This window comes from Felis catus, chromosome D1 (genome assembly GCF_018350175.1).
Source record: "Felis catus isolate Fca126 chromosome D1, F.catus_Fca126_mat1.0, whole genome shotgun sequence".
Lineage (NCBI taxonomy): Eukaryota > Metazoa > Chordata > Mammalia > Carnivora > Felidae > Felis > Felis catus.
Genome location: NC_058377.1, coordinates 65,270,323 through 65,296,894, shown reverse-complemented (window position 1 = coordinate 65,296,894; position 26,572 = coordinate 65,270,323). Strand labels below are relative to the sequence as shown.

General features: G+C 37.2%; 1 protein-coding gene across 9 annotated transcripts in view; it reads left to right on the top strand.

The window, feature by feature from the left end:
- Positions 1-26,572, top strand: part of STK33 (serine/threonine kinase 33) — a 168,267-nt gene that overhangs the window by 86,264 nt on the left and 55,431 nt on the right. For 8 of the 9 annotated variants that reach the window (XM_045038924.1, XM_045038918.1, XM_023239535.2 and 5 more), the window contains exons 2-5: positions 14,299-14,689; positions 15,987-16,100; positions 20,638-20,751; positions 23,161-23,265. In XM_045038924.1, coding sequence (XP_044894859.1) covers positions 14,465-14,689; positions 15,987-16,100; positions 20,638-20,751; positions 23,161-23,265 — 558 coding nt within the window. In that variant the 5' untranslated portion in view covers positions 14,299-14,464. Of the gene's footprint in view, positions 1-14,298; positions 14,690-15,979; positions 16,101-20,637; positions 20,752-23,160; positions 23,266-26,572 lie in introns of all 9 variants that reach the window. The other variant, XM_045038919.1, reaches the window with a different exon arrangement.

Sequence of the window (26,572 nt, the reverse complement as noted above, 5' to 3'; positions counted from 1 at the left end):
CAAAAGCCCCTGTAGGTGCCAGCAAGAGGCTTTTCATCAGCAGGAGACAGAGGCACACCCAGAGGGAATATAACATTTGCTGCTTTTAGTGGTATTACACCATAGATTCTGAGCGCTGCGCAGGTGTGGTACTTTTTTCTGGGACAAAGGACATCAGCACAGTGTGGAGAGGCTCTGCTCTGAAGGAGGGGGATGGCTCCACATGGTACCTGGTCCTTTAAGACTTACAGTTTTGAAGCCCAGCCTTGTGTCCCCCCCCAAAAAAAAATGCAGGAGAGTTGTGGTGCAGGGCAAGCTGACTGCCCTCACTGTTCTGTGAGGGCTACCTGAACAGTGAGGGGGTGTGAGATCTCCTTGAGATGGGAGATTGGGGTGGCACCATTTTCCCCAATACCAATACTGTGGGACTTCAGAGAGCAGCACAGTGGCCCCCAGTGAGGTGGGACCAGTTTATGCCAAATTCTGCACCCCACCCCTGGCTCCCCAGTGCCTGGCAACAGCTTATTTGCTGGGGCGAGACTGACTCTGGGCTGTCATAGAAGGCCTCTCCTCCAAAAGACCAGCACAGCCAGCAGCCCCATGCACCAATTCACTGAAAATCAAGTGCTTCAAAACAATACCCGCACTTCTGAGTGGAACCAGGACCAGACTTACTTTTTTTTCTTTCTTCATTTCTTTTGGAATTAGGCTCATAATTTCTTTTTGTTTGTTTGTTTGTTTGTTTTATTTCCTTCTCTCTCTCTCTCTCTCTCTCTCTCTCTCTCTCTCTCTCTCTCTCTCTCTTTTGGATCAGGCTTCAATTTTTCTTTCTTTTCTTTTTTTCCTTTCTTTTTCTTTGGAATCAGCCTTATAGTTTTTTGATTCTCTATTTGTTTTTTTTTCATTCCTTTTCCTTTTTTCTTTTGGGATCAGGCTTTTCCCCTCTTTTTTTCCCCAGACTTATTCTAGCAAACAAATCAAAGCACACCTAGTTAAAGATCCAAACACTTCCCACTGCAAGCAAGGAAGAGCTCTGCAGAGGACTGACCAGGGGGAAAGAGTGACAAAAACACAACAGTGAGTGTACACAGCATGTACCAGAAGCACTTTCTGAAGTTTCAGGCCCTGGACAGTGTATGACCCCTTTTTAATATAGTAGTACTCTCAGGTGCAGGAAATATAACAAGCTTTTAAAACACGCAAAAGACAGAAACTTAGCCAAAATGACAAGACAGAGGAATTCTCCCTAAAATAAAGGTAAAGAAGAAATCACAGCAAGGGACTTGCTCAAAATAGAAAAAAGCAATATATCTAAACAGGAATTTAGAACAACACTCATACTAGCTTGAAAAAGCACAGGAGACACCAGAGAAACCCTTGCTGCAGATACCAAAGACCTAAAACCTAGTCAGACTGAAATAAAAAATGATATAACTGAGATGCAAAACTGACTGGATAGAGTCACAATGAGGAACGAAGAAGCAGAGGAGAGAATAGGTGATATAGAAGATAAAATTATGGAAAATAATGAAGCTGAAAACAAGAGGGAAAGGAAACTATTAGATCACCAGGGGAGACTTAAGGAACTTAGTGATTCATAAAATGAAATAATATGCATATCATAGGAGTCTTAGAAGAAGAAGTGTGAGGAAAAAGGGGTAGAAGGTTTATTTGTACAAATTATAGCTGAGAACTTCCCTAGTCTGGTGAAGGAAACAGATATTCAAGTTCAAGAGGCACAGAGAACTCCCCTCAAATCAATAAAAACAGGTCGACCCCATGACATATCATAATGAAACTTGCAAACTACAAAGAGAATTCTGAAAGGAGTTAGGGACAAAAGGTCCTTAACCTACAAGGGTACACACATAAGGTTAGCAGCAGACCTGTCCACTGAAACTTGGCAGGGCAAAAGGGAGTGACAGGAAATACTCAGTGTGCTGAATGGGAAAAATATGTAGCCAAGAATTCTTTATCCAGCGAAGTTGTCATTCAGAATAGGAGAGGTAATGAGTTTTCCAGACAACAAAAACTAAAGGAGTTCATGACGACTAAACCAGCCCTGTAAGAAATTTTAAGGGGGGGCTTTCTGAGTGGAGAGGAAAAAAAAAAAGAAGGCCAAAAGCAACAAAGACTCCAAAGGACCAGAAAATATCACCAGAAATACCAACTCTACAGGTAACACAATGGCCCTAAATTCATATCTTTTAATAATCACTGTGAATGTAAATGGACTAAATGCTCCAATCAAAAGATATAGGGTATCAGAATGGATTAAAAAAACAAGATCATCTATATGCTGCCTACAAGAGACTCATTTTAGATCTAAAGACACCTACAGATTGAAAGTGATAGAGAACCATCTATCATGCTAATGGATGTCAAAAGAAGACCAGAGTAGCCATACTTATATTAGACAAACTAGATTTTAAAACAAAGACTGTAACAAGAGATGAAAAGGAAATTATATCATAATTAAGGGATCTATCCATCAAGAAGATCTAATAATTGTGAATATTTATGCTTCCAATGTGGAAGCACCCAAATATATAAATCAATTAATAACAAACATGACAAAATTCATTGATAATAATACAATAATAGTAGGGGGCCTTTAATACCCCACTTACAACAATGGACAGATCATCTAAGCAGAAAATCAATAAGGAAACAATGGCTTTGAGTGACACACTGGACCAGATGGACTTAACAGATATATTCAGAATATTTTACCCTAAAACAGCAGAATACATATTCTTCTCGAGTGCACATGGAACATTCTCCAGAATAGATCAAATACTTGGTCACAAATTAGCCCTCAACAGGTACAAAAAGACTGAGATCATATCATGCATATTTTCAGATCACAACACTATGAAACTTGAGGTCAACCACAAGAAAAAATTTGGAAAGCGCTCAAATACATGAAGGTTAAAGAACATCCTACTAAAGAATGAATGGGTTAACCAGAAAATTAAAGAAATAAAAAAAATACATGGAAACCAATGAAAATGAAAACACAACAGTCCAAACCCTTCAGGATGCAGCAAAGGCAGTCCTAAGAGGAAAGTATATTGCAATTCAGGCCTATCTCAAGAAGCAAGAAAGGTCCCAAATATACACCCAAACCTTACACCCAAAGGAGCTAGAAAAGGAGCAGCAAATAAAACCTAAAGCAGCAGCAGAAGGGAAATAATAAAGATTAGTGCAGAAATAAATGATGTAGGAACAAAAAGACCCAGTAGAACAGATAAATGAAACTAAGAATTTGAAAGAATTAATAAAATTGATAAACATAGCCAGACTTATCAAAAAGAAAAGAGATAAGACCCAAATAGATAAAAATCACGAAAGAGATCACAACAAACACCACAGAAATACAATTATAAGAGAATACTATGAAAATTTATATGCCAACAAACTGGGAAATCTGGAAGAAATGGACAAATTCCTAGAAACATATAAACTGCCAAAACTGGAAAAGGAAGAAATAGAGAATTTGAACAGACCTGTAAGCAGCAAAGAAATTGAATCAGTAATCAAAAATCTCCCAACAAACAAGAGTCCTGGGCCAGATTGTGTCCCAGGGGAATTCTATCAGACATGTAAAGCAGAGTTAATACCTATTCTCAAAACTGTTCCAAAAAATAGAAATGGGAGGAAAGCATTGAAACTCATTCTATGAAGCCAGCATTACCTTGATTCCAAAACCAGACAAAGACCCCACTAAAAAGAATTACAGGCCAATGTCTCTGATGAACCTAGATTCAGAAATTCTCAATAAGATACTAGCAAATTGAATTCAACAGTACCTGAAAAGAATTATTCACCATGATCAAGTGGGATTCATTCCTGGGCTGCAGGGCTGGTTCAGGATTTGGAAATCAATCACCAGGATATACCACATTAATGAAAGAAAGGATGAGAACCATATGATCCTCTCAATAGATGCAGAAAAAGCATTTGGCAAAATACAGCATCCTTTCTTGATAAAAACCCTCAAGAAAGTAGGGAGGGGTGCCTGAGTGGCCCAATTGGTTGAACTTCCAACTTCAGCTCAGGTCATGATCTCACAGTTCGTGGGTTCGAGCCTCGTATTGGGCTCTGTACTGACAGCTCAGAGCATGGAGCCTGCTTCAGATTCTGTCTCTCTCTCTGCCCCTCCCCACTCCTGCTCTGTGTCTCTCTCTTTTTCTCAAAAAGTAAATAAACATTAAAAGAATAAAAAAAATAAAAGCAAGTAGGGATAGAAGGAACATACCTCAAGATCATAACGGCCATATATTAAATAAAGACCCACTGCTAATATCCTCAATGGGGAAAAACTGAGAGCTTTCCCCCTAAGGTCAGGAACATAACAGGGATGTCTACTCTCACCACTGTAGTTCAACATAGTACTGGAAGTCCTAGCCTCAGTAGTCAGACAACAAAAAGAAATTAAAAGCATCCAAATAGTCAAGGAAGAAGTCAAACTTTCACTCTGCAGATGTCATGATACTCTGTGGGGAAAACCTGAAAGACTCCACCAAATACTGTTAGAACAGATCCATGAATTCAGCAATGTTGCAGGATATAAAATCAATGTACAGGGGCGCCTGGGTGGCGCAGTCGGTTAAGCGTCCGACTTCAGCCAGGTCACGATCTCGCGGTCCGTGAGTTCGAGCCCCGCGTCGGGCTCTGGGCTGATGGCTCGGAGCCTGGAACCTGTTTCGGATTCTGTGTCTCCCTCTCTCTCTGCCCCTCCCCCGTTCATGCTCTGTCTCTCTCTGTCCCAAAAATAAATAAACGTTGAAAAAAAAATTAAAAAAAAAAAATCAATGTACAGAACCCAGTTACGTTTCTATACACCGATAGTGAAGCAGAAGAAAGAGAAATCAAAGAATTGATCCCATGTACAATTTCACCAAAAGCTGTAAGATACCTAGGAATAAACCTAACCAAAGAGGTAAAAGAGCTGTATGCTGAAAACTAGAGAAAGCTAATGAAAGAAATTGTAGAAGACACAAAGAAATGGAAAAACATTCCATGTTCATGGATTGGAAGAACAAATATTGTTAAAATGTCTATACTACCAAAAACAATCTACACATTCAATACAATCCTTATCCAAATAATACAAGAATTCTTCACAGAGCTACAACAAAGAATTCTAAAATTTGTATGGAACCAGAAAAGACCCCGAATATCTAAAGTAATGTTGGGGAAAAAAACCCACCAAAGCTGGAGGCATCATAATTCCAACTTCAAGCTGTATTACAAAGTTGTAATCATCAAAACAGTATGGTACTGGCACAAAAACAGACACATAGATCAATGGAACAGAATAGAGAACCCAGAAACAGACCCATAAACGTATGGCCAACTAATCTTTGACAAAGCAGGAAAGACTACCCAATGGAAAAAAGACAGTCTCTTCAGCAAATGGTGCTGGGAAAACTGGACAGCAACATGCAGAAGAATGAAACTAGACCACTTTCTTACACCGTACTGAAAAGTAAAATTGGATGAAAAACTTAAGCGTAAGACAGGGAACCTAGAGGAGAAAACAGGCAACAATGTCTTTGGCCTCAGCCACAGCAACTTCTTACTTGACATGTCTCCTGGGGCAAGGGAAAGAAAAGCAAAAATGAACTGTTGGGACCTCGTCAAGATAAAAAGCTGCACAGCGAAGAAAACAATCAACAAAACTAAAAGGCAAGTGATGGAATGGGAGAAGATATTTGCAGATGACGTATCAGATAAAAGAGTTAGTATCCAAAGTCTATGAAGAACTTATCATACTTAACACCCAGCAAACAAATAATCCAGTGAAGAAATGGGCAGAAGATACGAATAGACACTTTTCCGAACAAGACATCCCAATTCCAAAGAAGTCATCCTGATGACTAACAGACACATGAAAAGATGCTCAACATCACTCATCATCAGGGAGATACAAATCCAAACCACGATGAGATACCACCTCACACCCATCAGAATGGCTAACATTAACAACTCAGGCAACAACAGATGTTGGCAAGGATGCAGAGAAAGAACACTTTTGCACTGCTGGTGGGATTGCAAACTGCTAGAGCCACTCTGGAAAACAGTGTGGAAGTTCCTCAAAAAATTAAAAATAGAACTACTCTACGACCCAGCAATTGCACTACTACATTTATCCAAAGGATACAAAAAAACGCTGATTTGAAGAGGTACATGCACCCTAATGCTTATAGCAGTGTATCAACAATAGGCAAATTATGGAAAGTGCCCAAATGTCCATTGACTGATGAATGGATAAAGAAGATGTGGTATATATATATACGATGGAACATTACTCAGTGATCAAAAAGAATGAAATCTTGCCATTTGCAACAACATGGATGGACGTGGAGGGTATTATGCTAAGAAAAATAAGTCAGTCAGAGAAAGATATCATATGATTTCACTCATGTGGAATTTGAAAAACACAATGTTGTTGGCAGGGTGTTGGGTGGGGTATAGGCTAAATGGGCGATAGTGTTAAGGAGGGCACTTGTTAGGATGAGCTCTGGGTGTTATATGTAAGTCAGGAATCACTAAATTCTACTCCTGAAACCATTATTACACTATATGTTACCTAACTTGGATTTAAATTTCAAAAAATAAATAAATGTCTGTTTCACCTCAGTTAATCATTAGGAGTGATTCATCTTTGTAGATTGTTAGGCCTAGAAGGAACCTCAAGACATCCTAGTCTGTACTTAGAGACCTATGGTTTCCTGCCAATTGACTTTCCATCCTCTGTTTGGACATTTCTAGTGACAGAGATAGTCTTTCCTTTTATCTTCGATAGTTGTAAATGTTTGGAAGCCCTTTATATTAGATTGGCTTGCACTCTTGTTTTGAATCACATAGAAGCCTAATTCCTTATGCCTAATCCTTTTCATATTTATGAAGAGATCCTTCACATTCTCTTTGAGATATCCCTCCTTCATATGACCTATCTTTTTACTTTGCTGACTCTTCCTATATACCTGCCTATTTTTCTGCCTAAGTGATTTGTGATTCTGGCTCTTTCCCAGAAAACAAACACTCAGAAATTTTCTTTTTGCATAAGGACAGGCCTGTGCTGGCAGAAAAGGTACCTGATTTCAGGTTGCTTATAACGTACAGGGAGAAGACACTGGACAGCAACAGGAAAGAAATCAAGGAGAGGTTTCTTAGTTTTCTCCAATCTCTTTAAGCCAAACTTTCTTAGTGAAATCTCTGTTTGAATCTTAAACTGCCTGTATGGGGACCACATTTAAGACTGTCCCTCCAGATTACAGCCCAATCAGTGGAGAATATTATGCAAATTAAAATAGGAAAAAAACGTAATAGCACATATCAGCTATTGAACATTCTAAACATATCTGCAATGACATAAATTTTAAACACAGTGTAAATTGTCTTTAAGACAACACACACTCATTTCCCTAATCATGCCCTTAATGAAAATAGTGAACAACTGCTGGTCTCCTTGAAAATATAACACTGTGATCTAGAAAGCTCATCTGGCCCCTCTTTCGGCTCTGTGAGCATGTTGGGAAAACAAGTAGTTGAATAGTGAAGATACAGTCATTCAGCTTGGTCTGCATAATGTCAGACAATCCAGAAGGTTTTTTTCTTCCCTTGAATAGAACACATTTTTGACTGAATTGACTGGCTGTTTAGGTTCCTTGTAGACACAGTCTTAGCAAAGAAAACTAAAAATTGCTTTTGGGGAAGAAAATTGTAGCTAGTTATATCTCATAAAACCATTCTTGTGTTCATTTTCTGGAGGAAATTGCTGCGAGTGTATCTTCTAGGGCCAATATGTAAGAGACCTTTTTATGCTTAAATAAAAGCTCAGAGATTTTCTGTCTCAGAGTTGTTCCATTGACTTGTCTTAGTTCTGAAAATAAAATGAAAACCTTTAGTCAAAAGAAAGCTCACACTTTAGTTAAATACTGGCATAATTTGAACTTACTTTATTTGTTTACATTATGTCTAACACCTATGTTGTCCAGTCTTTGGAGATACAAAGAAATGCTATTATTATAGCAGAAGCTTCTTTGGTTTTCTGATACATTTTTTGGTACCTAAAGTCCTATTTAAACATAATTCCATGATTCCATAGAAAAATAGCTATTCATCTTTGTGTTTACATAAAGATATGTTAGGTTTGCAATGCTTGATTAAGTTTATGCCTCTAAAATATGAATGACATCATTTGGCCTGCTGGATAGTAGATTTATTTTAGTAAGAAATCTTTCAGATCAATTCATAAATGAGAAAGAAATAAATGTGAGTAAACATTTGTTCTATTTTGGTTTTTAAGCTATAATGATTAGAATTCAGTCAGCCAAAAAGAAATTAAATTTGAAATCTAGTTCTTGTTAAGAAACTTTGCATGCAGCTCTTCAACCCATTGTTTTAGAATCTCTGTGGTATGAAAGTAGAACATTACTTTGGTAGATGTAATGGTTGGTAGGTTGGAGAGCAGAAAGAAACTCAGTGCGTAACAGGAACTCTGTGCCTTCTGAGTATAGCTCCTAAATGCAGCCAGGGCAATGGATAAATCAGAAACTGGAGCTAGAAGTTACTCAGAAGTCGACATCAGTGTCAGTGATGTGATGAAAATGTGATTTATTTTGAGAAATTGATGGAAAAATTAAGGGAAGTGCTTTCTGAGCAGAGCAAAGAAAAAGATAATTGTTTTAAGATACACACACACACACAAAAAACCCATCTTGAACATGGGAAATTTATTATGTACAGATTCTGTTGAAAGTTTGTGGATAGATATACAGTAAATTTTGAAGGGTATGGAAAGCATGCTCTTAGGAGTACTGTTTATAATGAAATAAACCTTTACATTATGAACTCTTCTTTCAGTTTCTTATAAAAAGCACTATAAAGTCAGTATTCTTAATGCATGCATAAAACAATGCCTTACACATCTTACATGCAACTTTTCTACACCTGCAGAGAGAAAACAGTAGTTTCTCTACACAGAAAAGCTGTTATTTGCAGATCTACTCGGCTGCTCTGAGTCATTGATGGTTACAGGCTTTATATTTAACTTGAAATGCAAAACAGTTTCTTCCAAGGCCTGAAGTTAAATCATTTCACAAAGTGTATACAGGTATATTCTGGGTTTTCTTTGTCTTGCTAAATACACTTGAAAAACAAGGTCTAACATTTTTAAGACTGTGTGTGTGTGTTTGTTTAGTGGCATCAGTTGCATTCTTTTTTCCCCTCCACATGCCAGGAGGGTCCTTTTATGTATCTTTTCCAGTGCTTGCCATTATGAGTTTTAATCACAGCAGGAGAATGCTTTTCACACAACTTTGATGGGGCCATACTTATTGGGATGGCTTGCCCATTATTTCTAGCTAAAATCTTGGACTATGCTGTACACATTATCTGGGGTTAATGTAAGTATAGCATTCAGGATTTTTGCATCTATTTGCAAATGAGATTGGCTTATAAGAATGCCTTTTTCTTTTTTGAGAACTGCTGTGGTCAGGTTTTGGTTATTCTAAGTGAAATGAACTGGATGGCTTTTCATTACCCTGAAATAGTTTATAGGGGAATCATCTGGCCCCTAAAAGTAGGAAAGAACTTTGTAGAGAACTTCTTGAATGAAATGATAAGTGCTGTGAATAAAAATAAAGCAAGGTAAGAGGACAGAGTGAATGGGTCTGCTGTTTCAGATGAGGTGGTTAGAAAAGTTCTCTCAAGTGAGCAGAAACCACCATGAAAAGAGGGATCAAGCCATGCAATTATCTGTGGAAGTGCATCTTAGGCAAAGGAAACAGAAGGGCCAAAGCCATAAGAACAGAATTTGGTTGACATATTCGAGGAACAGTGAGGATGCTAGCCTACCTAGAGCAAGGGAGGTAATGATAAGATATGAACTCTGAGTGATAGTGAGAAGTCTTTGTTTGGAGCCCTATAGGCAAAAATCAACAAAAGTATATTTCTTTGTCTTTTCTGTTCATCTGAAATTTTATTCTTTAATCATGTTTTTCTTTATTTTTGATTTGATTTGCTCATGTATATTTTTATCCTTTTTCTGTTTTTTAATAAAGGTTTAAGAATACAAGTTTTCTTTTAAGTACAGCATTGCTTGCACTCTATAAGGTTCATGGTCATAAGTCACATGGACATCTCTAAGCTACAAAAAAGGCTGGGAAATGGAAGATTTTTATTTTGTTATTATTTAAATTTTTTTTAATGTTTATTTTTGAGAGAGAGAGAGAGAAAGCGCACAAACAGGGGAGGGGCACAGAGAGAAGAGGACACAGAATCTGAGGCAGGCTTCAGGCTCTGAGCTGTCAGCACAGAGCCCAACGTGGGGCTCGAACTCACAAGCTGTGAGATCATGACCTGAGCCAAAGTCAGATGCTTAACCAACTGAGCCACCCAGGCACCCCAGAAATGGAAGATTTTTAAATGAATGTACATGGCAGCCCTGGTCAAAATCAGGATTCTGATAGTAAGGAATAATGGGAGAATCAATATTGGATAAACTACTAGCAATATCATTCATGGGGTGCCTGGGTAGCTCAGTCAGTTAAGTGTCTGACTCTTGATTTCAGCTCAGGTCATGATCTCATGGCGGTGAGATAGAGCCTTGCATTGGGCTCCTCTCTAGGTGTGCAATGTGCTTTATATTCTCTCTCTCTGTCTCTGTCTCTCTCTCTTCCTCTGCCCCTCCCCAGCTCATGCTCTTGTGCTCTCTTTCTCTCTTTCTCTCTCTCAACAAAAAAAAAATCTTTCATAGAATCCTGTCATTTTCTGGGAGATTTTTCCTGTAGATTCTATGCTATACAAATTGTTACCAAACGTTGTGAAATGGAAGATACCCAACTTATTTTATGAAACTAGCCAGAAGCTTGTATCAAAACTAACAAAGATGGCTGAAAGGAAAATTATAGACCAGTTTAACTTATGAATGGAATTTTTGAAATTAATTAATTAAATTATTAATTTATATCCAAGTTGTTCATACAGTGTGGCAATGATTTCAGGAGTAGATTCCTTAATGCCCCTTACCCTTTTAGCCCATCCCCCCCGACAACCCTCCACAACCAACCCTCTGCTTGTTCTTTATATTTAAGAGTCTTTTATATGTTGTCCCCCTCCTTGTTTATATATATATATTATATAATATATATATGTTTATATATATAATATATATGTTTATATATATATTATATATATTTTTTAGCTTCCCTTCCCTATGTTCATCTGTTTGGTCTCTTAAAGTCCTCATATGAATGGGGCGCGTGGGTGGCTCAGTCGGTTGGGCCGCCGACTTCGGCTCAGGTCATGATCTCGCGGTCCGTGAGTTCGAGCCCCGCATCCGGCTCTGTGCTGACAGCTCAGAGCCTGGAGCCTGTTTCAGATTCTGTGTCTCCCTCTCTCTGACCCTCCCCCGTTCATGCTCTGTCTCTCTCTGTCTCAAAAATAAATAAACGTTAAAAAAATTTTAAAAAAAGTCCTCATATGAGTGAATTCATATGATATTCGTCTTTCTCTAATTTCACTTAGCATAATACCCTCTAGTTCCATCCATGTAGTTGCAAATGGCAAGATTTTATTCTGTTTTATTGCTGAGTAATACTCCATTGTATATATATACCACATCTTCTTTATCCATTCATCCGTCTATGGACATCTGGGCTCTTTCCATACTTTGGCTATTGTTGATAGTGCTGCTATAAACATTGCATGTGTACCTTCGAAACAGCACACCTATATCCCTTGGATAAATACCTAATAGTGCAAGTGCTGGGTCGTAGGGTAGTTCTTTTTTTAATTTTTTGAGGAACCTGCATACAGCTTTCCATAGTGGCTGCATCAGCTTGCATTCCCACCAACAACGCAAAAGAGATCCTCTTTCTCCGCATCCTTGCCAACATCTGTTTTTGCCTGAGTTGTTAATGTTAGCCATTCTGACAGGTGTGAGGTGGTATTTCATTGTAGTTTTGATTTGTATTGCCCTGATGATGAGTGATGTGTAGCATTTTTTCATGTGTCTGTTAGCCATCTGGATGTCTTCTTTGGAAAATTGTCTATTCATGTCTTTTGCCCATTTCTTCACTGGATTATTTGTTTTTTGGGTGTTGAGTTTGATAAGTTCTTTATAGATTTTGGATACTAACCCTTTATCTGATATGTCCTTTGCAAATATCTTCTCCCATTCTGTTGGTTGCTTTTTAGTTTTGCTGATTGTTTCCTTTTCTGTGCGGAAGCTTTTTATTTTCATGAGGTCCTAATAGTTCCTTTTTGCTTTTGTTTTCCTTGCCTCCAGAGACATGTTGAGTAAGAAGTTGCTGCAGGCAAGATCAAAGAGGTTTTTGCCTGCTTTCTGCTCGAGGATTTTGATGGTTTCCTGTCTTACATTTAGGTCTTTCATACATTTTGAGGGTTTTTTTGTGTATGGTGTAAGAAAGTGGTCTAGTTTCATTCTTCTGCATGTTGCTGTCCAGTTTTCCCAGCACCATTTGCTGACAAGACTGTCTTTATTCCATTGGATATTCTTTCCTGCTTTGTCAAAGATTAGTTGTCCATACGTTTGTGGGTCCATTTCTGGATTCTCTATTCTGTTCCATTGATCTGAGTGTCTGTTCTTGTGCCAATACCATACTGTCTTGATGATTACAGCTTTGTAATACAGCTTGAAGTCCGGGATTGTGATGACTCCAGCTTTGGTTTTCTTTTTCAAGATTGCTTTGGCTATTCAGGGTCTTTTCTGGTTCCATACAAGTTTTAGGATTGTTTGTTGTAGCTCTGTGAAGAATGCTGTTGTTATTTTGATAGGGATTGCATGAATGTAATTGAAAGCCCCAAATACCGATGTATCAGTTTTTTAGCATCAGAAGAATCATCCATCATGATCATGTAGGGTTCATACTATTAAGTGTAAGAATGCCTTAATATTAGGAAATCTTTTTAAAGAACACAACATATCAAAAGATCCAATGAGAAAAAATATAATCACAATAGATAAGAATTGATAAAAGGTAGCACTCGTTTCTGATTAGAAAACTAGTCCTAGACAACTAAAACCAGAAAGACATTTCTTCACTGAAATAAAGGTATCTAACTTTTTCTCCTGGTCAAGCTTATTCCAGTTCAAAGGATAAAAGTATATTCCATATATCCCTAGCCTTATCAATCTGTGACTACAAAATATACTTTTATGTAATATAGGAAATAGTATGGTAAAAAACCATAATAATGTACTCCCAGTTACTTCCGGAAGTTTCTTAAGGTATTCTCTTATATGTACTGCAGAGCACATTTCTCCTTCCTCACATCTTTCCAACTCACATCTTTCCAACTTGCCACCATATAGCTGCCAATAACTCTAGTTAGGTAGAGTATGTCCAGTATGCTTGGCATACCTGTTTCTATGCTCCGGAAAAAATTGCACCCAGTAGTTCTTTTTTTCTTTCTTTTTTTTTTTGCTATTTGAGTATAAAAATGAAGGTACTTCTAATATTGCCTTAGAGCTTTAGTAATAAGTAGTTTTATAAAATCAAATTTTCTACTCCATTGTGAAGGTGTTAATATGAATTTGCCCTAATAATAAGCTGAGTAAGGTTTAAATTTTGAAACCACAGTAAATGAATGTTTTACATCACTATTTTTAAGCCTTTATTTTAAATTATTTTTTCTTTTTTTACCACAGCCCACATTAAGAAGAGGGAGTGGATGGGTGAGCTAGGTGAAGGGGATTAAAAGATACAAACTTCCAGTTATAAGTCACAGGGGTGTAAAAAGTACAGCATAGGAAATAGAGTCAATAATATTATAATAACTTTTTATGGTGACAGATGGTAACTAGACTTATGGTGATAATTTTGTAATGTATATAAAATGTTGAATCATTATGTTGTATACCTAAAACTAATATACTATTATATGTCAATTATACTTCAATAAAAAGTATCTCTTATATTGTGACTCATACTCATACACAAACATTCTCTATATGTGTATTTACATAATTGTAAGTTTCATAGAAGTTACCAAGGATCTATGCAAAATACTCATATTATCCTCTTAGAATTTAAAAAAATTGATGTCAACCCACCAAATTGATTTCCCTAGACCATGCTTTTCAGCAATTTATGGTTATTAAATTTTGAAAGATGAAAATCCATTGGTTTTTAGAAATATGTCCTAATTTTGTTGTAAATATTAACTTTTCACGTATAGGCAGGATGCTTTTGGTGCTAACTCTAAGTTTTTCTCTAACTTATAGGAGGGTGACAGAATCAGAAAGAACCTTCTAAATTATTGTTTATTTTCTTTCTGCAGCTCTCATGTGTGAATATAAGTATAGTGCATCAGTACTGTAAAGACCTCACCAACTGGAACTTACAGTTTTCACCATCAGCTTACCTTATCCCTTTTGGTCTGGTTCTTTTCCTCAAGGAGTGGAAACTTCTTTCCTTCAAGTTGCTTTAGTTGCAGAGTTAAGCAAATGGCCAATAGTGGGTTTGGTAAACAATGCGCAAAATGCTCCAACTGTTCATCTACTTCTAAGCAAGATGTACTGTATGTATGTGCCTGTAGAAGAAGGCTTTCTCCAATCTCTGTGGTGGAAATGTCTCAAGAATCAAGCATGGGCAGCTCAGAATATGAAGTTTCAGCAGACAGAAAAAAAGAAAACCAACCCATCACAGATAGTGCCTCTGGGAAAGTTATGGTAAATATTGAAGTTTCTATATCCCAACACGAGTTGACATCCTATTTCCTAATCCCATCCTTAGCTTGATCCATGTCCCTTGGTCCCTTGTCAGCTAAATCATTGCCTTCTTAACTATTAAAGGAACATTTATTGCTTATGTGAGAGGTGAGCAAAATTGGTTAGTAATTTCTTTTATGATAATTCCATCCACTGTTGAGTTATTTTCCATGATCACAAATAATTTGGAATGTTATTCCAGCTTCTTTAGTTTTTAATGGTTTATACAGAAATGAATTGGCTTTCAAATTGGATTAAATCTGAATTTGGGCCATTGTTATAGTGAAATATAGGGTGGTTATTATTTATGACAATTTCTGGTTATCTAGATGGAATATCAAATATACTTTGCAAAGCTGATGTATGTTAGTTACAATCTATGACTACCTGGTAGGATTGGTTTGCGGGGTATTTTACCTTTATGGAGAAGAGGCAGTATGGAAGATTGTAGTTGATACAGCACAACTTTGGAGACTGAGAGCAGTAAGTTTTTTATTTATTTATTTATTTATTTATTTATTTATTTATTTATTTATTTATTTAAATATGAAATTTATTGTCCAATGGTTTCCATACAACACACAGTGCTCATCCCAACAGGTGCCCTCCTACCCCCCATCAACCCTCAGTTTATTCTCAGTTTTTAAGAGTCTCTTATGGTTTGGCTCCCTCCCTCTCTAACTTTTTTTTTTCTTCCCCTCCCCCATGGTTTCCTGTTAAGTTTCTCAGGATCCACATAAGAGTGAAAACATATGGTATCTTTCTTTGTATGACTTATTTCACTTAGCATAACACTCTCCAGTTCCATCCATGTTGCTACAAAAGGCCATATTTCATTCTTTCTCATTGCCAAGTAGTGTTCCATTGTGTATATAAACCACAATTTCTTTATCCATAATCATCAGGTAAGTACTGATGGATTTGTGATGCAGGTTATCATGTAGACTTGCCTGGATTCAGGTGACTAGATTGAATGGCTGGCTTCTTATAGTCTCTTCTAGTGTAATAAGCCAATGAATCATATAGGACTTAGAATTTTAAAAAAGACAATAAAAAACACAATATTTCTTTTATACAATAAATATCATAGCACACATTTAAAAACAAAAAAAGACAATATTTCTTTTACACAATAAATATAGCACACATTAAAGATTTGTCATATTATTTAAATTAGGGTTCTTATTTTGTCAAGATACAAGTGTACTGTATTTGTATTACAAATATATCTTAATTTTTTTATTCCTTTTGGTGTAAGCCCTCGAAAACCTCCAACGTGGAGAGAAAAACGTCTCAACAACAATGGAGTCGGGGAAACATTACAGAAGGAAAAGTTCCTCACATAAGGATGGACAACGGAGCTGCTATTCGGGTATATAGAAAGCAAACTGAAACTTCTAGGAACTTGTAACTCAATAGTTAGTGGAAAAAATGATTTAAAAATTAGTTTCTAAGGAAAGGAAGGAAAGACAAGAGAAAATTAATCAGTTTCAAGTATGCCGAAGTCTTTACCAAAGAAAATGCAGACTAATTGTTTTTTCTGCTTATAGTGAACCAAATAGACTTTAATTAAAACAGAGGACATTTTTAGTAGTAAAATGAGAACATTTTGGTCATTATGTCTTGCCTGTTGCTGAGAACAATCTTGGGGTCTTTGTGTAGACCTCTTGAAGACAGAGAAAGACCAGATGACTTGAAATGGTTTGGCTGTTCATTTCCTTGATGACTGGTACTGAGGCCAGAATTTTCCTCATGGACCCCTCCATTTTTTCTAGACTGTGATGAGATGGGTACCAATATTACTCTTCTAAGGATTCTAATTATTATGGTTTGAATATTATTACCATTTTAGAAATTAACATGTGTTCCTTTAACATCACATTAAAAGAACCACAATAAGAACAACTAGAAGAAGAAAATTGAATTAACATTAAATAACTATTTTTTGACATTTATTTATTTTTGAGATAGAGAGAGAGAGAGAGAGAGAGAGAGAGAGAGAGAGAGAGAGATGGAAGGGCAGAGAAAGAGGGAGACACGGAATCTGAAGCAGGCTCCAGGCTCTGAGCTGTCAGCACAGAACCCTATGCAGGGCTTGAAGTCATGAACTGTGAGATCATGACCTGAGCCAAAATTGGTTGCTTAACTGACTGAGGCACCCAGGTGCCCCAGCATTAAATAACTTTAAAAAGTGTGTTAAGAGGTGTTTGACAATTTACTTGAAGTGATCAGAAAAACTTCCTGAGAATTCTAACCTGAAAAATTTAATTCTCCCACTTTATTATTTTTTTTTTAATTTTTTTTTCAACGTTTTTATTTATTTTTGGGACAGAGAGAGACAGAGCATGAATGGGGGAGCAGAGAGAGAGGGAGACACAGAATCGGAAACAGGCTCCAGGCTCTGAGCCATCAGCCCAGAGCCTGACGCGGGGCTCGAACTCCCGGACCGCGAGATTGTGACCTGGCTGAAGTCGGACGCTTAACCGACTGCGCCACCCAGGCGCCCCAATTCTCCCACTTTAAATAAAAGGCCTGTATTTTTTTGGGGGGATGCCTGAATGGCTCAGTAGGTTAAGTGGCCGAGTCTTGGTTTTGGCTCAGGTCATGATCTAATGGTTCATGGGTTCTAGCCCTGCACCCGGCTCTACAGTGATGGCACGGTGCCTGTTTGGGATTCTCTCTTCCTCTCTCTCTCTGCCTCTCCCCCACTCACTCTCTCTGTCTCTCTTTCAAAGTGGATAAATAATTAAAAAAAAATAGATAAATAACCTGTATTTTTAAAAAATCCACAACTTTACTGAATTTTAAATTTAGCCCTAAGAGCTTGTATAAAAGCAAAATATGTTCATTGTAAAATATTAGGAAAATATAGATAGAAAGTGAAGAAAATAAAAATCATGAGCCAGATATAACCAAATTTAAAATTTATTACTTTTATTTTTTCTATACATGTATGTCTTACTCTATTTTTTCTTTCCAGTTTTTTTCCTGTTTTAAATTATGAAACATTTCAAATATATACATATTTTTAAGGAAATAATCTTAACTAGCATAACTGAAGTTTTTCTTGTCCTATTAAATGGACAGGATCATTTTAAAGTTTTTAAACATTTTGGAAGAGTATAAAAAAGGAATTAAAGTCCTCCAAAATTCTACTATCCAGTGATAGCTACTCTTAATGTTTAGATGACCATCTTTCCAGATATCAATGTCAGCACCTTCACATACCCACATTTTCATAATGGGATCATATCATACATGCATTCATACTCTACACTATATCATTCTATGTCAATAAAAATAGATCTACATTACCATTTTTATAGCATCCTCTTAAGATTATTACAAACAAGAAGTAATTTTCTCCTTATTTTCACCACTATGTAATTATGTCAAAGCAGTTAGTTGAAGAAAAAGATTAGTTTATAAAACTAGTTGGGCAATAGAGCTATTTCTATATCCATTCCTCATTTAAAATATCCTATTTAAACAGTGTTAAAATACTGTGTCCAAGTTGTGGTTCTATATGTTAAAAAAGCAAATGAGAGTTTTCTCATTTAAAGAACAAGAAAAATTGGAGAAATAGTTATATAGTTTATATCATTTTGTTCTGTGGAAAACAAAAGGGATAAATGACCATTTAAATTGAGATTTTACTCATTTTTCATAATACATAATTGGGAGTTACATATAAATATAATAAAAATAAAATATTTGTCTTTTTTTAGTCATAGTTTTTCTGATTTTGATTCTCACCGTTAAGTGGTTGTAGGAAGAAGGAAGGGAAAAAGTAATTATAAATCACTGAAAGTCCCATCTTGGGAACCATCACCTGGGCAGGATGTACCCTATGTGAGTCCAGGAGTTGCCATTTGCATCATTCAAGACCATATCCAACATTCTTACCCCAGGGTTCAACTCCACATAACTGGTCTGTCACTTCTCACAGGTGTATATATGTAGAAGGTTCCTGGCTGGCTGGCTTGCTGACTGAATTTGTTGATTGAGTCATTCATTTACTGATTCATTCATTCATTCATTCATTCATTCCATATTTGCACTGCTGTTCCTGTGGAATGCCTTCCTTGCTTTGTTTGCTTGGATGATAGAAAAAAGATTCTCGATTATTTGCTTTTGTTCCCTCACATGCTGATCTCAGAAGCCATCTCTTTTGTAATGTTTTCCCCTATTCTCCCAGTATTTTAGCTGTGGTCTCTGGCCCCAATGTTGTTTTGTATTTTTTTTTTAACTTAAGACTTTATAACTTAAGTGATAATCTTGTCTCTTGAGTAGCTTACAAATTCTGAGAAAACAGAAATTGTGTTTTATCCATTTTTGTATAAAATATGTACACAAGGAACTATCTAAGGAAAGTCTAACATGTTGAAGCCAAACATTTCTTCTTTCTTCCTTCCTTCTTTCCTTCCTCCCTCCCTCCGTGTCTCCCTCCTTCCCTCCCTTCCTTCTTTTCCCCACTATGTGCTAAGCATGAATGTTTTACCTACAAAGTTTCAGGGTAGGTTTTTTAAAGGATACAGAAGAAACAGCTTCTTAAGCTTCTAGACCATCTTGGAAGAAAAACATGAACCAAAGTATTTATAAGAAAGAGAGCAACAGTAATACGTGAGGACCAATGCATACATACTGAGGGAAGTCAAAATAATGGAACAATTACTAAGGTGCAAAGTCGGGGAACTCCTTCGTGAAGGAGATAAGTAATTAGTTGGGCATTAAATCTTCTTTTATGAAAGTAAGACAGGAACGTAAGCAGCAGAAGATATGAAGATTAGCAGCTAATTTATCTCTTGCACGGCAAAGGTGAAACTGGTTGCAGAGAAATAGAGTAGCATCTCCAGGGAAGGCTTTGACTGCTGACCCAGCAGAGGCTTCACCTAGTGGCATTACTTTAGATGTTTTGTCGTATTATAGTTCCCAGGCATCATGTGTCCAGAAAGTCTTATTAATACCCTGATATTGATTTGGATCAAGGAGACTGCCCCAACCAAACAGGAAAAGAAAGTGTAAATGAGTTACATGTTTGTTATTTTACAATGAGAACCAGGATGCTGGTGTTGGCAAAAATAGTGCATTATTATTTCTTAAATAATCTTAACTTCTATTGGGTGCTTACTATGTTCTAGGTGCTATGCTTTTTTAAAAAAGTTGAAGTGTAGTTGACATACAATGTTACATTAGTTTCAGTTTCAGGTGTACAACTTAGTGATTCGACAATTCTACTCATTATGCTATGCTCATCATGGGAAGTGCAGTTACCATCAGAAGTTAAATAATATGTGGAAGGATTCTTGGTCTGGATAGCGTTACTATGGATGGTTTTTATTTTCTTCTCAGTGCTGACTTACATTAAAATTTCTGTCCGATACTGCTTTTTCTAAAACAAAAGGAATGAAACCACTAAAGTGCTTTTTAATAGAAATAATGAAGTAAAGAAAAAGTGTTACTTGGTAAACGGCAAAGCCGCTATTCAGTGGTTAATAGGTGTTGATTTTATAATACAGCTCTCCGAATTTGGGGATAATTTCTTCGGTAAATGTATTTTATACACACAAACACACATTCATGTATGCGTTAATATTCCATTCCTCCTCTTTCTTATGAAGACATTTCATTCATTGTAGTTTGTAAGAGATTCATCTTGATACTTTTGAGGTTTTCTGTATGTCTCCATTGGGATGTTCATGGTTTTTCCTCCAAAGGGCAATTAATGAGATTTGCCAAAACTCATTTTTGGTTAATTAATATCAAATAGGTGGCATCTTCTATTTGATTTTACCCTGGAGCAGAAACTCTCTTCCCTTGGTTGGGTATCTATCAGTATTATGTGTTCATTTTTAATACCTAATGAATACCTGATGAAAGAGACAAAGGAGCTCTTATTTTTTATCCAGGAAATCTATACCTTTGGAAGAATATTGGGACAAGGGAGCTTTGGAATGGTCTTTGAAGCTACAGACAAGGAAACAGAAACTAAGTGGGCAATTAAAAAAGTGAACAAAGACAAGGTAAGACTTATTAGCAGCATCACACTGAGGGCACGGTGCCAGGGCAGGGTGGGGTAGGCGGTATAGTTTTCACACTAACAGCTGCCTCTGAGGGCAGGGCCTGGGCTCTTCCCCTGGATAAGTGTGGCCATTTCCCTAGCCTTCTGGGAAGGGACCTATTCTTGAACTCATGTATCTGGGAAAAGCAAATGAAGGATCAACTAATGTAACCAGTATGACCAAATAAGGGTAAAGTTCTTCGGAATGAGTTGAAAGTAAAGGCTGATTCTACGTCTGTGTAGCTGTAGGGCTAAGGGCTAGATATGGCTTAGCTAGACTGAAGTCTCAGTGTTCTCTCCCAGTGTAGTTCCAAATGGCTTTCCTCCTATCCTTTCCTCTCCTTTGATTCCCTATATCCTCATTGTTAGGTAAGTCTCTGATTATTCATCCCACCTGCTCTTCCCGTTTGAACCACTTTTTCAGCAACTGTCAACTGTGCTGTTTACTTGTAGCCACTGTTTTTCTCACTGGATTTCTCCTGGAGTGGACAATGACTGGGCTTGTCTTTAAGAGAGAGTCTAGCTTCTCAGGCTTTACACCTGATCATTTCATCAGCTTTTAAAAAACCTCTGTGCCTGGGAAAAGACAAAAGATGGTGTTTTTTTTTTTTCTTGGGTTTGTGATGATTAATACTACATTTACAAAGTGAAATAGTAAGTTTTATGTATTCTTTAAAACAGACTATAGAAAATTACATACCATTCCTCTCTAAAGTTTAATAAAATAACATACAAATCCTAATAAAGGGAGATCTAGAGACTTTCTGGAAATCTTTAGAATTCTAGAACCATTGTGCTACATGGGATGTTGTTTCCTTTGCCCCTTTGGTGTCAGGGAGGGCTAGGGGTTAGATTTTAGGGTTATATAGTAGGGTACCTGCATGCAACTTTAGGATTTCAAAGTCTTGCATTCACATACTAATGATGAGCACTTATAGGCACTAACATAGTAAAATAAATTTATATACTCAATTTATGAATTGGACAATATATTTTACTGTATTATATGCAGGTTAGGCCATTTGGGGAGGGAGGTAGGAATGGAATTGAGACTTGTATTAGGAGAAATTGTGGTAACTTTCCATGTCTAGTCTAGATAAGAATTCACTCCTCACAGTTACTGTTTCTCTTGACCCTCTAGGACAACCTTTACTTGTTGACTTTCACCCTAGGGCGTAGTGGTAGGCAGTTTCCTACTCATTCTGAGATGGTAATGGTTGAAGGGTAAAGGTAATTGGATGCAGGGATGACTCTAGGTAAAATTTTAACTAGGTAAAATTTGCCATGTGATCCATCTTTTTGCAGTCCTTGAAGAACTATTACGCATTTTCTAACCTTGGTGCTGGCATGGGTGTGGGGCAGAGGGATAAGACCTTTGTCGTCCCTTTCAGGGATGTTTTTATGTGAATAAGGGCAATGCTGGTAATTTAGATATCAATAAGGGGGGATGATTGGGGTCGTGGTAATGGTGGTGAGGGTAGAAAAGGCCCTTCTAGAATTTCTGAGATGACTGTAGAAAAATCAATTGTACCCTGATTTGCGCTTCCTGGGATGTGCCTGCCTTTGCCTTTTGCCATCAGGTATGGTTAAAGGTTACATGTAAGGAGATAAAGCTGGAGTTAGGTTGGTCTGAAGGTAAGATCTCTCTGGGCTCTGTGCTGAAAGCTCAGAGCCTGGATCCTGCTTCGGATTCTGTGTCTCCCTCTCTCTGCCCCTTCCCTGCTCGTGCTCTGTCTCTCTGTCTCTCAAAAATGAATAAACGTTAAAAAAATTTTTTTGAAGGTAAGATGTCTCTCTCTGTCTCTCTCTTAGAAGCTGGGGGTATCAGGAAGTGACATATTGCAGGGCTAGGTGTAGAATCTCACTGCCTATTTTGTATATAAATACAAATATATAAATATGTAAATAAAAACATATATATATATATATATGCACACATATATCTTCAAAACAAAACAACAAAAGAAAAACATTTTGTTTTTAGCTTCTCCAAATGATGTCACTGGAAAGTAGATTTTGGTTTTATTATGCTAACATCACAGGATTAACATGATTTTGAAGGAAATACCAAAAGGCATTTTAAAAACTGGAACAATTCTCTCAGGGGACAGAGACCATGTTGTGGTTAATTTATAGAAACGGTCCAGGAAACAGATGTGGCTTGAGGCCAAATTATATATAACTTAAAATTGGACAAAGGAAAGAAGGGCCATAATTTAATCTTATTGTGGAAATAAGTTGCATATTATCGTTTGAAAAGGGAACTTCTCCAGAAAATGTAGGAAAAGATATAAAAATGACTGTAACTTTTATATTGAGGTTTGTATTAGTGACATTCATATGTGAAATCTATGCGTCCTCATTGTGAAAGGCTGGAAGCTCTGCTGTGAAGCTACTTGAACGGGAGGTGAATATCCTGAAAAGTGTGAAACACGAACATATCATACATCTGGAACAAGTGTTTGAGACGCCTAAGGTAAGGCTTGTTCAGGTGCTGCACTTTGAAAGTTGTTACTATTACAGATGAACATCACTCCCTTCTGCAGTCACCCCTGTAGGGCACAGGTGTTCCTGTCCGTGGCATGTGTCTGTCACTGGAGATTGATGAGGACATTCTGGAGGACTTTTATTATTGATTATATAATTAGGTGTCTGATGATTAGATTGATGTCTTTAGTGATATTTCTGGGTGGCTTGTTGAAAACAAATGTTTACAATTGAAGCAACTTCATACACAAACAGATAGTAATTAGAGCTTCCTTAGAGATGGCTTTCCTTTTGTTTTGGGCTTTGGTGTCTCCATTAGAATCTCTTAGAATATTGTTGTAATTTTGCAAGGTTAGCTTTATAAGAAAGTTGGCATGGGTATATTTGGCACTGTGTAGAAGATATTTTACCATCTGTGTTTTACCAATGTGTTTAATCTTCTTTCTTCCCTAGATGTTATCATTCTTCTCTTTAAATGCCTGTAATTTTTATTTACAGTTGTTCTGAAGCCTGAGTTATTTGCCATCGTGCCTCCAGATTGTTAAGTGCCTGTGGGTTTGGGCGTTTCTCTGCTTGGAGGCGGTATAATGTAGTGGTTAGGCATGTGGACTCTGGGCTCAGATTGCCTGTGCATTCGAATCCTGGCTCCACCACTTATTAGCCGGGAGACCATGTTGTTATCCAACCTCTCTATACTTTAGTTTCCTCATTTGTAAAATGGGTTTAATAATAGTATCAACCTCATTTGGTTGTGTGAGAAGGGAGACGATTCATTCTCAGAAATACCAAATAAAAGCAGTACTAAAACAGTAGTACTGTTACTACTGTCTAGTAACAGTAGGTTTACAACCTATTGGAAATATGTACAAATCTTCCCCACCCCCGCCTCCACACACAATGGAGTCCCAAACCCTTAGACACTTTGCTTCCCGGTTCTTCTTCCCCTCTCCGTTTCTGGGGCTTATTTTCGTGGGCTTTGCAGTGAGCATGAGCCGAAGAACAAAGGGAGGAGGGACTGAAAGTCTCTGCGTCACCTCAGGGAATGTACATTTGTTCCAATCAGATTACTTTTTGCCTTACGCGGGTCTCGGCAATGCCCCGGTAAGGCTGTAACCTCTGTAGTACTCAGCCAGTGAGGAACCAGGGGAGGGACTCTTGTGCTAGGAAATAAATTATCTGCTGTAAATGCCCTGAGGGTGCCTGTCTGTCAGACACCCAGTTGCAAGAATGTTGTTTAATTAAAGCCTCACTTCACTGTGCTCTGAGTCTCTGCATCCTTTGATTGGGCCGGTGGGTTTATTCCTTACAGGTGTTGAAGGATTAAATGGGAAAATGGATATAAAGCATCTGTCTCTTTAATTGTTAGCTATTGTTCTTTGTTGCCTTTGTCAGTTTCTGAGGCAGAATTAGTCAGTTTGGGTTATGTAGTATGCTTGATTCATTAGGAGTGCTTGATAACTATGAAAGGCCACAGTTATCCTTTATGGGAGCAGTATACGGCAATGATGGCAAAAGTCTGTTCTTTTTAGTCTTCGAGTTGTTATTTTTTAATCCCCAAATCATGTTAAAATAGTTTTGCTCTTTGTCATCAGTTTTAATCAATTTGATTATATTGTGCCTTGCTGTAGTTTTCTTCATGTTTCTTGTGCTTGGGGTTCATGGAGCCTCTTAGATGTGTGAGTTTATGGTTTTTATCAAATTTAAGCAAATCATTGGCCATTATTTGTTCAAATGCTTTTTCTGCCTTCTACTCCAAGTATCCATGTTAGAATGTTAGGTTGCTGGATATTGTCCACAGCTTACTTTTTCCTTTGTTTTCTTTGGTATACTTTTCCTTGTGATGTCTTCAGATTCAGTAATCTCTTTTTCTGTAACATCATGTGTGCTACTTATCTTTTCCAATGGAAATTTGATTTGATTCTTTTCTGTATCTTCCATGTTTCTATTAACATGTTCTATATTTACTCCTCCTTAAATATAGTTATAATAACTTATAGCATTCTTTTCTACTAATTTTATCATATATGTCATTTCTAGGTCAATTTCAATTGCCTGATTTTTTTTTTCCATTATGGGTTATATTTTCCTGCTTCTTTGTATGCCTGTTAGTTTTTGATAGGTTGCTAGATATTTTTATGTTCTTATAACTACTCTTGAGCTTTATTGCAAGACATAGTTAGTTGGAAACAGTTTGATACTTCTGAAGCTTGTTTAAGCTTTGTTAGATGATACCAGAGCAGCCTTTGGTCTAGGGCTAATTTTTTCTTACTACATAAGACCCTTTGAGAGTACTTTACCTGATGTCCTGTGAATTATGAGATTTTCCACTTTGGCTAATGGGAATACAGGCTCTTTCTGGCCATGTGTAAGCTCCAGTTATTGTTCCCTCTGCTCCTCTTGCATGGTTCTTTACCCAGCTTTGGGTAGTTCCCTCATACACATAAACTGAACAGGACTCTGCTGAAGACTTGACGGGGAGTCTCTGCAAATCTATGGAGCTTTCTCTTTGTACAGCTTTCTCCTCTTTTGGTACTCTGCCCTGTGAAATTTAGTTGTCTTGGCCTTCCTGGACTCCCTGTTCAATTTCCTCAATTCATGGAGACTGTTAGGCTCTCTTTGTATTCCTTCTTACTGCCTCATGGCCTACAGATCCTCTCTGGACAGTAAGGTAGGATGATCATGGGGCTTGGCTCATGTGTTTCCCCTCTTTCAGGAGTCATCACCCTATGCTGCCTAATGTCTAATGTCTGAAAATTGCTGTTTTATATATTTTGTACATTTCTTAAGTTGTTTCAGGAGAGAGGGTCAGTCTAGTCTCTGTTACTCCATCTTGGGCACAAGTGGGAGTCCAAATCTAGAATAGTTTGAAGGCAGAGGAAATTATCATCTGTGATTGGTTTGTTGTGGTGGGTTTTTTTGTTTGTTTGTTTGTTTTTTAATGTATTGCTAGCCCTTGATTCACATAGGTCAGATCTGCCCCCTCTCCTTTCCTCCCTAACTCAAATACTTAGACCTTCTAGGTCATCTTAAAGATGAATGGAAATTGTTACCTGACTGGGTAGACCATGGTATTAGAACTGTCATTAAGTCAGACTATGTTATGTTTTTTTTGTGAATCCAAATGTTCTCCAGATCTACACAATGATTTCTAATAATTATAAAAAGACTTATAAAAAACTTTTATTGATATACCTTTTATCAACTTTCATATTTAAACTTGACATCAATTTATGTTGTAAGCACGGCTAAAGTAACTCTTCTTTCCAAATAGTTCACATACCACTTATGATCCCTAC